Source organism: Equus asinus, chromosome 15, assembly GCF_041296235.1.
Source record: "Equus asinus isolate D_3611 breed Donkey chromosome 15, EquAss-T2T_v2, whole genome shotgun sequence".
In the NCBI taxonomy this organism is placed as follows: Eukaryota; Metazoa; Chordata; class Mammalia; order Perissodactyla; family Equidae; genus Equus; species Equus asinus.
Genome location: NC_091804.1, coordinates 44,333,952 through 44,347,080, shown reverse-complemented (window position 1 = coordinate 44,347,080; position 13,129 = coordinate 44,333,952). Strand labels below are relative to the sequence as shown.

General features: G+C 41.4%; 2 protein-coding genes across 6 annotated transcripts in view; both read right to left on the bottom strand.

Moving 5' to 3' along the window:
- CASS4 (Cas scaffold protein family member 4) overlaps window positions 1-522 on the bottom strand; it is a 38,758-nt gene extending 38,236 nt beyond the window's left edge. The window contains exon 1 of the mRNA XM_014832071.3: window positions 5-522. Coding sequence (XP_014687557.3) covers window positions 5-514 — 510 coding nt within the window. The 5' untranslated portion in view covers window positions 515-522. The remainder of the gene's footprint in view (window positions 1-4) is intronic.
- Window positions 523-4,765: 4,243 nt separating this feature from the next.
- The window catches only part of CSTF1 (cleavage stimulation factor subunit 1), a 12,481-nt gene continuing 4,117 nt past the window's right edge, over window positions 4,766-13,129 (bottom strand). For all 5 annotated transcript variants that reach the window (XM_014832120.3, XM_014832112.3, XM_014832108.3 and 2 more), the window contains 4 exons: window positions 12,169-12,446; window positions 11,812-12,009; window positions 10,557-10,947; window positions 4,766-6,992 (listed from right to left, as the gene is read on the bottom strand). In XM_014832120.3, the coding sequence (XP_014687606.1) occupies window positions 6,733-6,992; window positions 10,557-10,947; window positions 11,812-12,009; window positions 12,169-12,446 (1,127 nt within the window). In that variant the 3' untranslated portion in view covers window positions 4,766-6,732. The remainder of the gene's footprint in view (window positions 6,993-10,556; window positions 10,948-11,811; window positions 12,010-12,168; window positions 12,447-13,129) is intronic.

Sequence of the window (13,129 nt, the reverse complement as noted above, 5' to 3'; positions counted from 1 at the left end):
GCACCTTGGGCGCACCATCCGTGATGCTCACTCCTTTCATGTTGGCGGTGTGAAACAGCTCCTTTGAGCGCCACGGCTGATATCTCCAGCTCAGAGGCGGATTATGCAATGTCACTGCATGCCTCTGGCTGGTTCTGAGAAAGTAAATTCTATGGAGCTGACAACACGAGAAATTGTCAAAACGATTCTCCCAGCAGGCAGACTTTCTGGAGAGACGATAAGAGTAAAATGAAAGGACGAAGGTGGGGAGACGAGAAATCCAGGCCACACTCACGCCTCCAAAGCCTGACGTCTCACTTCGTCTGTAAGTAGAGATTGTCACACATTTGCTATGTAAAACCACAGAAGAAGAAAAAAACCCCCACTCTTCTGCTTTATAGGATGAAGTTCCTACTTTGAAAAGCTCAGCGTATGAATGCACAGCACTCTCGTCTCTCAAACACTGGGGAACAACACCCACCAAAGAGACCAAGCTCATTCCCCTGATTAGAGGCCATGAGGCCAAATTTCTCATAGTGGTCAGCATTTCTTCCTTCCTGCTCCCTAAAGCTTGCCCAGCGAGAGCAGGAAAAAACAAGTCAAGGGGAAGGCCTTAAAGGACCTAGTCCCACCATATCTTTACTGCTCAGGTGCAGACTTCTTGCTCTGACCTCTAGGCCCACCTCCTGGTCTTTGCTCACAACATTCAACAGTGAACATTTTCTGGGTGCTGACTCTGCACCAGGGCTATGCTGAGCACACATCAATACAATTATGATTATCTCTTAAATCTCACCGACTCACTGCCTGTACTTGAAACCATACCACCAGCTCACGCAGTTCAGCATGACCTGCCAAATCTTTTTACTTTCCCTAAATTCAGACTCAACGCCCAGAGAGGACCTACAGGACAACAGACTCCCTGCTGAGCATGTGTGCATTTTGATTTCATTTAAACAAATTGGTACCCATCCTCCCGAGCCTGGCTCAAGTTCCATCTCCAAGAAGCTGTCTCTCTTGTCGCTCTCCTCCTGCGACGGCATCGCTTACTGTCTTGTCCGCTGGTCATCCCTTGTGTAGGTCCCCCAAGTCTGAGCCCCAGGAAGGATTTCCCGATGGAAATAGCTGACTTATTTCTGGCGGGGACAATACATATTTTAAATTGTTATCATTGTTGGAAGCCAACTTCTGGGGCCAAGTCACTGACATGTTGTGGTTGGGAGCAGATAAGAGGCAGGGAACAATGACCCCACCGAAAGAACACAAACTGACTTTGCAACAAGTTCAAAGTGGAGATCCATAGAGAGGAGGACAGAGATGGGAGAAGGGGGGAGTAATTTAGGGAAGGCTTCACCAGGAAGGCAAGATATGACAAGCGGGGGCGGATCAGTAGAGAGGCAGAGCTTGAACCTGGCTGCCACACCACGAACATGCCAAAAAAAAAAAAAAAAAAAGAATGGAATTAACGAGTTCCATTTAAGGAAAATAAGCAGATTCACATGAAGGGCAATGAGTCATAAAGGCTGAGGTTCTGAATGACAGCCTGGTCTAGCAGAAGTGTTTTATCCCGTTAGTTTTTCCAGAGAAGACAAATCGTGACAATGGCTCTACTGCAGTGCGTATAGCTGGTGATATTTGTAGGGCAAAGGGCACTACAAAATGGCAGATGATTTCTGTGTTGTTAAACGTGAATCTGGACTTTCTTCTTGGGTGTGCCTCTTCACTCCTGCTTTCTGCGGGCTCTGCCAGTTCCTGTGTTGGTGGGCACGGGCCACATAGCATCTCAGATGAGGAAGATGCAAGCACTATTGAGCTAAGGCTGAGCTTCATATTTCCAGAGTGGGAATCTATGAAACCTAAATTTGATGCTTCCATACATATACTTAGGTGTAATGGCGTGATGATTGCGTTTTAAAAAGACAATCTCAGAGACATATACTGAAATATTTACAGATAAAATCTGAGATTTGCTTCAAAATTATTCAAGAAAGGGGAAAGTGGATAGAGGCACCGGTAAAAAGATTGGCCGTTTGTTGAAAATTTGGGAGTCTGAGTGATGGGTACATGAGGACTCATGGTACTGTTGACATTCAACTAAAAAAACCCACGTTTATTAGGATACAATTCACATATCACAAAATTCACCCTTTTAAAGAGTACAAGTCAGTGTTCATTACAGTCACAGAGCTGTGCGACCATCACCACTATTTAGTTTCAGAACATCACCGCGAAAAGCAAGCCCATACCCATCAGCAGGCCCTCCTCAGGCCCCTCTCCCCCAGGCCCCGGCAACCATTATTTCTCTTGTAATATTGACTTCTGTATATATTTGAGAAAAAGTAAAAAGGATGGAAAAATTTGCTCAAGGTCACATAGTGATGTGACAAAGACAGAATCTGAACCCAAGTTTCTTGGAAAAGAACAAAAGACTTCACGCCAACTCAAGTGTGGACCATTCCCGTCACTCGCAAACTCCTGCCCGTGGCTCTGCCCAGGACGAGGGGTAGGCCTGAGGTCCCAATAAATGCACAATGCTGTTGTTTGGAAAAGCAATCCAAACCGAAAAACAAAACTAGGACACTGAAGTAATAGCATCTGGCCCTGAAACTAAATGGATCCACTCCTGCGTGGCCTCCTAGTGCAGTATTTTGTGAATGAGGGGCTTGACTTCTGTCTGGTATTTGATCCTGCTGTGCTCTTTCTGAATGAAAGGCCCTGCAATCCGCTCGTATTTACTAAAGGCAAATGAGTCTCTTACGTGTACAAATATTGCAAGAGTTGATTATTCTAGGAAATTGGGTGGCTTTCGTCATATCCTGCTGACTGCAGGTTGAGACAGCAGTTTAAGAGAAGCAAGTTAGGGAGAGTCTAATGAGGTAATTTTCCCCCTTCTCTTGACAAATATGCTCCTGAGAACAGTATTTTGGATTTTCAGAACCTAGTGAGTCTGATCCCTTCTACAGCCTTCTACAGCCCCTAATAAACGTGCAGAGAGGCAGATTGCTTGTGTATATGGAACTGCTTTTTGTTATGCTTTTATACTGTTTTCATGTGGACGTTAGCGATCAAACTCCTTGAGGGGCAGCATTCAAACCCTGGGCGCTCAATACCTGACTTCTCAAAGGCCAGCCGAACAGCAGACTTAGAAAGTGCAAAACATGAAAGGCTTGGCAGGAAGTTCTAGACAGCACTGCTTTAAAATCATCTGATTATCCGGTAGACTTTAATCTTTTGAAGATAACTCAAAAAGAGCTCTTACAGTCCAAGTAGAATTTCATAAATTGCCAACAAATTCATCTAAATACCCTAATGTGGGGATGATACAGGACTGGGGCGCTACAGCTACGGTAATTACTACTGCTGACTCAGTTTAACAGCCCAAATTTTGATCCCAAAGTTGAGAGGGAAAAGGAATCAGAGCAAGACTTGAAAAAAACGAAACGCTGTGGGTGTAGATGGGGCACAAAGCTGGAGCAAAGGGCTGAATGTTGACGGGAGAATGAGGAAAGTCAGGGTGGAACATGACGCACAGGCAGGCAGTCACCGGACGGCGAGCAGGCGGAAAGCGGAGTACATTTGCCAAAAGGTGACTGAGAAACAGGCTTCAATGGACGTTTCTTGCTTCTGCTGGTTCTCGCCACCGTGGCTGTTCCCTCGTGTATTTGATAGTGAACCCATGGCTCTTAGAGCTTTACCTGGAGGATCAGCTGAGGCCTGGAGTTAAGACGTGCTCTTCCCGAGAGAAGCTGTGCTGGCTTGTCAGGCACTCATGGCCACTACCAACTGGAGTTGCTTTAAATTCTCAGCTTGCATCTCTCCAAGCCATGTAAGTAGTGTGAGTTATTCCAGCTTTGCTTGAGGAACAGCTTGGATGGGATTCTCAGGGAAGACCCTCCCCTCTGCCGGCCCCGGACCCCTCCCCACAGACCTGAGCCTACACAGCCAGGCAGGTTTCTTCTCTCTTCTCCCGTAATAGGGTTTTTGTCACGTTCACTTGGGGTTGGGGGGGCGCACACCTTTTGGGTTCTGGGCTTTCTGGATCTTGATCAAAGTTGCCACCCTGTGAAGACTCAGAGCTCAGAAATCAGGCTACAAGGGATCGACAAACATCCTCAGTACAACCAGCGGCTCTGTCACCATCAGTCCTCTGGACTTGTGCTTCCTGGTTGTTTTTGCCTCTCGGAAATTCCCTCACTTTCTTGCTAGCTCAGCCATCTATCTAGAGATTACAAATAAATTCTATCCAGGTCTGTACTGAAAGGGCTCTCAGAGAATCTGCGCTGCTGTTTCTTCAGAAATGGAAGCCTCACCTCTAAAACTAAATGCCTTCCTCCTGCCCCAAATCTCTTTCTATCACGCTATGTTTTTTAAAAAAAGAGCTTTCCTGATTGAAGTGCATGTTGGGGCTGATTTTGATTAAGCTCCCTAATCACAGAGAAGGAAGGTGTAGCCGCAAGCAGAAATGACTCGCCTCACTACTCAACAAGTCAATAACAGATTGGACTTGCCTCTCCCCCACCACCACCCTTCCTAAGGGAAACCAGTTTAAGGCAAAAGGCCATTTTCCCTGATCGAAAGAAATGGGATTACACTCAAGTCTTTAAATTCATAGAGAGTAGAATGAAGATACAGAGCTAAAGGTGATTAAGTTACAAAAATCTAACTTCTAGCAAAAAGCACTAAAGAAACTGTGAAAAGTACCAGTCCAACGTCATAACTGCTGTTTGAGAACTTCTGTTCAAATGTGGAAACACTCAAAGCAAGCTCCAAAAAAAAAAGAACTAGCTTTAAATTACCATTATATACAAAAAGTTTATTTCAGAAATCACGTTATCTTTAAAAACTTACATAGAATTTAAGTTCTTATCCTGACTGGATATTATTCACCATTTCAACGCCAGGGCGCCATGTGGTACATTAGTGATGTGTGGACACCAAGTCCATGTAGTATTGCTGCTATTTACACCAGTTCAAAACATTAATGTGATTTTTAAGAGAAAAAAATAAAAATAAAAGAAGTCTATTTTGGAAACACACAAAAGTATCTTGATTTTGTAAAGAGACCCATTGCTGAGACTATTCCAAAAAACTGGAAAAAGTAGACATTATTTTGATTCATGCAGTTAAAAACACCCGATGGAACTTGTATCAGGAGTACAGTGTGATCATTCCACAGAACGACTTCTGTGCCAGACCAGAATAACACAGAAATGTTAAATCTCGGCTTGAAAGTTTCAAAGGTTGAGAGCAAAAAAGGTCAGAAAAAGAAGCAGGGAGTTTTGGTTGGTAATTTTTTTGGTAGAATTGGTTATCCTTGTTCCTATTTAGTAGGTTTCTTTTAATCTTACCACAGCAGCACCCACAGATGGCCAAGTTTAAGTACTGGAGAACCAGGATACAAAATAAAAATAAATTTAAACTCGCTATGGATCGAAAAATTGGGCTCTTTGGAAATCTGCACTAAAACCCAGTGATTTAACACATTAAGAATGCTTAAAATGCTTTTATGGACCAAAGAGGTAAAATGATCCTCAAGGATGATGATTAAAGCAGAATTTATATGCAATAAACTTTAGAAGAATTTAAACTTCCTATAACATAAAACAATTATTTTAACTTTAATCTACTTAACACTTGTATCAAATAATCCCAGATTATATTTCTAGGCACTCCTACCCAGATTGTGAGCTATTCGTATTTGGGGATAAATATAAACCGAAGTTTATCTTTGTGACAAGAGTTCAGGGCTCTCCGGACCCAGCTAGAGCTGAGTCCAGAGAAAGAGTGTCACTTCTACAAAGTTTCAAGAAAAGGAAATCTCTTATCAGTTGGTTAATTGCAACAAATCTTGAGAACACACTTGCTCTGTGCGTCCACGATGAGTAGTTACAGTTCATGCTGAAGGGAATGGAAAAATAAGATTTAAAATGACACAAGAACAAAGTTAACTGACGTTAATCATTTGTGAAGATAAGCAACACCTGAGAGGAGCAACGGGCTTGCCTAATTTTGATTAGATTTGATATATTTTCAATTATGCTTCCCATCAAATGGTAATCCTCTTACTAGAAATACATTTACCGAAGATAAGCACTGCAGGTAATGAAAGGACGATGTGGGCGACATGGTGAAAGATCCATCTCCTGTAAATCCTCAGGAAAAACCGGCCATTAATTTTATTGAAGTGAAAAATATGTGACACTAAAGTTGCAGATCTGAGCTTTATTATCAGAATGATGTCCCTTTAGGAGAGAACCGATAAATTCTCTCAAATGGTTTTAATATGGCACAAACTCTTGATTCTCAGAGCTGCACGACTACTTATCTGCTAAAGTGTATTCTGAAAGGAAAAAACCAAAGACGCAGAATAGACACAGAAGTTGACAGAATAACCAGATGAGAATTCCTCGTGACAGACCCACACGAGATCTAGAAAAGCACTTTAATACTCTATCCTTCTCCAAATGATCCAGAGTCAAGAGAAACGGCAAGTCCCGTATTTACAAAACCGATGAAAATCACACTGTAATAATCAGTGAATGCAGAACAACCACACAGATCTGCGTTTCCACTTTTTCCACCATGATTCTACATCAAGGTAAAAAAAGATTCTTTTGTACAAATCCGAGAAGGGTGTAGAGGTGGCAGCACGCCGCCAAAGCTGGCACAATGACTTACTACTGGAGCTGGTGAGGGGCACGGGGGAGGAGGAACGGGCCCTCGAGAAAAGAACCCTATTCAGTCCAGGTGGCTCTAGTCCGTGGTTGATCTCCGGTACCAAAACCGTGCCCTGAAGTCGTCGCTGCATGTCATGAAGCCGGGGTTCGTGGGCGAGTGCACGATGCAGCGCACAATGTTGTTGTGGCCCAGGGAGAGCAGGTTGCGGCGCTCGGCGGTCCGCGAGTCCCAGCAGCAGAGACTGATGGTCCTCTCATCAGGCAGCAGCACGTAGTCCTCCGTGTGGTTGAAGACAGCCTGCGTCCGGTGCACCTGCCGCCCGCTCAAGCCAGCGCCTGCACAGAGACAGAGAGGTTAAGGGCCTGGACACCTGGCTAGCTCTCCAAGTTCAGACCCTCTGACTGTTTTACTTTTGTTATTAATACTGTTGATGTAAAAATAGCATTTTAAAATTGAAGTAATACACAGTTATTGTGCAATTTTGGAAACTCTAAAAAAGTATGAAAATCACTCCTGGGCCTACCATCCAAGGCAACTCTGTTACCGTTCTGATGTACTTCTAGGCATAAAAACACCTTTTCAAAACAATACAAAACTGGGGGCCAGCCCGGTGGCGCAGTGGCTAAGTTTACACGTTTCGCTTTGGCGGCCCGGGATTTGCTGGTTCGCATTCCAGGTGCGGACACGGCACCACTAGCTGAGCCATGCTGAGGCAGGCGTCCCACATATAAAGTAGAGGAAGATGGGCACAGATGTTAGCTCAGGGCCAGTCTTCCTCAGCAAAAAAGAATAGGATTCGCAGCAGACGTTAGCTCAGGACTAATCCCGCCCCGCCCCCCACTCCCCCCGCAACAAACAAAACCAAAATGGATGCCACATTATATACACGTCTTGTCTATCAGTCTAAGCCAATTTTATGTTGGATACACTTTTCCATATTTGTCACCAGGCGCAGAGTATCCCATTGTCTGGAAACACCATTGCTTATTTAGTAACTCTTTTCCTGCAAGGCATCTAGTTTGTATCCATCTAGTTTGAAAGTAATTCTGTGATAAACTCTCTTTGCACAGAACACATTATTTCTTTAGGATTAAATTCTTAGGAATAGAATTACTGGGATGTATGAACATCCGCTCTCCAAAAGGAAGCTTTATGTTTTATGACCATGAAAAAAACCTGTTTTACGTTTAAAGTACTATTTAAAGTATAAAAAATAAAAACTGCCTGATAATTTTACACCCAGAGTCAATATTTGGATGAATACCCTTTCCAAATATCTCTATGTGTTGTACACTCATTTGTAATTTATACACATCAGAGCATACATCATACAACGCTTTTATTCAACACTATGTCATGGAGAGCTCTAAAGAGGGAACACAACTTCATGGATAAGAAGACAAACTTTGGTGTCAGATCTGGATTCAACACTTATTAGTGAGGTGACCTTGGACAAATAATACTTAACACCCCCAAGCCTTAATTTTTTTCCTCTGTTCCATGAGGATGTAATTGCAGCAGCTACCCACAGATTGTTAGGATTAAAATGAGGTATAATGCACATCCAGCTTTGCAGTGCAAGTGCTCAGCACATGTTACTATGAGTATTTTTATAGGCTGCATGCTGTTAAAGGATGCACAACCTAAATTAATTCAATGTTTCTTGGTGGACATTTATGCTGTCTCTAACTTTCCTCTCCTCCAGATAATGCTGGCATGGACATCTTTCTATGTGTGCGTGTGCATGCTTGCCCAAGAATCTTTTTAGGTTGAATTTCTAACAGTGCACACAGTGGGTCAAAAATACATATATTTAAATTTTTGATATGACATCAAACTGCCCTTCAGAAATATTTTACCAATTAGCATTCTTAATAATAAAATGTGATTTCTTGAAATGTTTATCAATACTAGATAATATCAACCTTTTAAATTCCTAAAATCTGATGAGCACAAGAATCCTTCTATTTTCATTTCTTAGGTTTATAATGAGGCTGGTCATCCATCTTTCCTTGGGTTCACTGACCAATGTCTGACGTATCTCTATTATACATGTTAGGAATATTTTTCCCCTAGCCCAGCATTTAAATTTCGTGTATAGTGTTTTAAATTAATTTTTAACATCAAAATTTCTAATGTTTACTTGATAATTTTTCCTCTTCCTTATTTTAAAAGCCCTTTGAATTCTAACTAAACATTCAAACTGGAAACACAGATCTGAATGTGCTGACACAAGTAGTATTAATCTGTAAATGAGAAAAAAGGAAATTTGCATAAAAATTCAGTATCATCTAATTTTAAAATTTAATTTAAATTTAAACCTCAATTCTCCACCAAAACCAACTACATACAACCATAAAACAACACAGGCGTTCATAAAGCAAAACAAATATACTAAATTCCTGTCAGCAGTCTGGTGTATACCCTTGTAGACATGTCACACTCAAGCAGTGGCTGCTACTTCTGAAGAGGGAGAAGGCATTCCCACTTTTACTTTGATGACTTCTGTGTCTTCTTTTTGCAACAAGCACAGTCCTTTAATAGTAGTAATTAGAGATATTTTTCAAAATAGCTTCATACAAAAGTAAGCGTTTCAACAAAGTCTCCAAGAATTATGATGAAATTGACTCTTTCCAAACTTGCCAGTTTTACCATCTACACGGGAAGCCAGAGCGGTGGCAGGAGCCAACTTTGGTTATAATGAGAGAAATCTAAGGAAGGTTATGCTGCACCCTAGTGGTTCAGATGTCACCAACCCTTCAGTTTTCTTTAAATTGCTCACTTAATAACACCACAGGAAAGCCCCTTAAAACAATGTCATTTTCTTGTGAGTTTTGAAGTTATGGTCATGGTGGTTTCAGTGTATGACATAAACATCTCGCAACAGAGGAAACTAGCTGAGGGCTCCTGGAGGTGTTCTACCAAACACCAGCCTTTGCTGCTACAAGGGACAGAAGAATGAGACACAATATTTAAACAAGATTCACTACCAAAAAACTAGACTTGAACACTGACCACCAGTGATAGGATAAATTTAAATAGATCTTATCATAAAAAGAGCTCACAGGCCTAACTGCTACCAATTAGAGACCAACATGAATTACTGAGAGACTCTGCTGAACGTAAGTCTGGTTTTCTGTCTGAAGGGCTCACTTTATTTTTTTTTATTTTTTATTTTTTTAAAAGATTTTATTTTTTCCTTTTCCTCCCCAAAGCCCCCCTGTACATAGTTGTATATTCTTTGTTGTGGGTCCTTCTAGTTGTGGCATGTGGGACGCTGCCCCAGCGTGGTCCGACGAGGAGTGCCATGTCCGCGCCCAGGATCCGAACCAATGAAACACTGGGTCGCCTGCAGCGGAGCGCGCGAACTTAACCACTCGGCCACGGGGCCAGCCCCTGAAGGGCTCACTTTATATCCAGGTTTAGAGCACTGTGGTCTCATCCGGGGCCACCTCTGTGCGCTCAGGAATGGGCCAAGACCTTCCCTCTCAGTCCCTCTTTCCTTACTGCGTACACTTACTGAGATCCACTAACTGAGGCTTTTCTCTGGACACTTTCACTTTTTTGTGGCAAAAGGGCAGGCCATTGGTCTACAAACGGACCACCGGGTTCTCAAATGTTACTTACACGGAATCAGATCTAGTTAAAGCTGTGATGTATCGAGAAGAGCAAAGTTAAGAAACTGTAGTTCTGTTTCCAGCCTTGCCTCTTACTAAACATAGCTTTGGCTAAACTATTTAACCTTTAAGCCTTGGTTTCCTCTTATCTAAAAGATGGATAACATCTGCCTTGCTCAACGCATAGATTTATTGTGTGGATCTATTGGGAAGATCTAAGAAAGAGTTTCTAGAAACTGTAAAATGCTACAGAAATGTAAGCAACAGCAATTTCTCACTCACCTGTGTACCGGACCAGCGTGCGTCCTGTTGAAATTTCCCAAAGTTTAGCTACAGAGTCTTTTCCACTTGAGAGAATGTATTTAGAATTTTTGGAAAAAATGGCAGAACAGACTTCAGCACCGTCATGTGCTTTCTCAAAAGTTGTGATGCATCGATTTGAAACACCGTCCCATAATTTGATGCAGCCGTCCTTGCTACCAGTTACATACATATTGGCACTAGGATTGTAATTGACAGAACATATAGCATCGGTGTGTTGATCTTGAGGATTACAAGAGACAAAACATTGAAATGTGTTGATATCATAAAGCCGAAGAGTAGGATGCTGAGTCCCAACAAGTATAAAGTCTCCAGAAGGATGAAAAGAAATGGAGCGTAACATTTCAGCTTCCTGTTAGGACATAGACATTAACATTAAGTGACCAACGGGTGAACAATTAAAACCAGAGGAATTGCAGAAAATATTTAGCTGATGCAAAAAATCCATAAACCAATGATCAGATATTATACAGGCATGAGAAGGAACAAAGAACTTTTTGGAATAGATCAATGTATCACTCGAACAAAGATTTCCAAATCTCTCCAAATAGTGTCCCCAAAGGGACTCAGAAGCCCCTTTAATGGTGAGATTATTGCAAAAACCATAAAAGTGAACATTATTTGCAAATGAACACTGGGTGAAGTCAAAACGGAATATTATCAATCTATGATACATTTACACACGATTAATGAAGGAAGATAAACACAACTTGTACATAAGAATATCTTCTTTGTCTCAGGACTTCAAATATTGAATAAAAAATTAAGTTATTAAAAGGTGGAAGCCATACTAAAACATTAGTATTTCTGAACTGCATATTCAAAATAGGGTACATCAAACGTCACTTTTCTAGTCAACACCTGATAGTTTCAACTGACTAATTTTTTGATTCCCGTAAGTTGTACTTTAGTGAAGTTGGCTGTATTTTGTCTTCAAACAGGAATCAGCAACCTTTAAAGAGTGATATGGATTCTGAACCCTTGTCACATGAACTGTGACCAGCAGTATCCCTGACCAGCCAGAGGAAGTGGGTGCGTGATGCATGTGAACCACATGCCAATAGAAATGGATCTAGGTGCTATCTGCAGCGTGCATCCTTGCTGTTGTACTCGTTTTAGAGGATGATCACGGAAACCACTTTTAAAAGGAGAACAGTCATACAATATCTCGTATCTGAGGAAAAAAACGTAAAGCTCCTTTCCAAACATTCCTAACCTGAATGTATTTGAAGGCTCTTTTTGCAGATGGTTTGGAATAATCAAATAATTTAAGAGTATAATCCCTTGAACCAGAGGCAAGGATCTGTTCTGTTGGATGGAAAGCAAGACACGTGACTTCATCCACATGGTCATAAAGAGTTCGAATCACTGGGTGGTTTTCCATATTCTGTTGTGCAGTCTCATTCATCATGACCTAGACCAACAAGAAAAGAAGAGATGCTCAAAGTGTAAAATCAGTTTGACTGAAAGCACACAAGCTACAACTATGCCAAGTTAAAGCTGTTTAAACTATTCTCTCATTCTGCCAAGAATGAGCAACAAAAGGCAAACAGGAAGTTACTGGGTTTTTTACCTCAATGGGCATGGCGCTTTTGGCCAACATTCTTTCTGTGTCAAGTATCTTTATGGAAGCATCAGCAGATCCAGTAGCTATTAACTGTCCATCTCTACTATAGGTAGCTACCCGGCAGGGTCCTTTATGGGATGTGACATAGCATGTTTCATACTCTGAAGCCTCTGGGGACATAGTCTGGACATCTGCATCAAATTCCAGGTCAATTCCTGTGCCAGGGGCAACTGTATCTGAACGACCAATTGCATACTGAACTGCAGTATCATCATTTTCCATTCCTGAAAGGAGTAAAAATTAAGGGCATAAAAAAATGTTATTTTCAAAGGCCAAGACAAAGTTTTGGATCCAAATTGGGAACGATGTTTGCCAATGTTCACTTACTATTTCTTGGTGCTGCATGACTCTTAATATTGTGAAAAAATTATGTACAATGGTCTGGGCGCATGCACAGTGATAACACTGTAAGGCAGTATGGGTTGTGGAAGTTAGGCTCCAACAGGTCAAGTCAACTCCTCTGATTTTTGCCTCTAAAATCTTCTACTTTAACCACAACTACAGAAACTCAATAAAAATCAGTTCTGTAGTTAAATTGTCCATTTTTTCCCATTCTAGATTTTAATATTTTCAGTCTGAGATCTGTGAGTAGCAGCTCTGAAGCTCATTCAGTCAGATACGTTGTTAGCATTAACACTAGTGAAACATATTTGGAAGAATGTTATTTATATCGACTCAAGTTTATCAAGAATATGCATTTTAAATTTAATTTTATATATCATATAAAAATGTTTACTAGTGTAAGAAAAATACAGATGAAAAATAAACATGTCCTCATATTATATCACCCAGAGATCATTACTGTTACCATAGTGGTATGAATTCTTCTGGACCTTTCTCCATGCATACAGTTGTTTCACTTCTTAATAGAAATAGAAAAACGAAACCACACTATACAACATGTTGT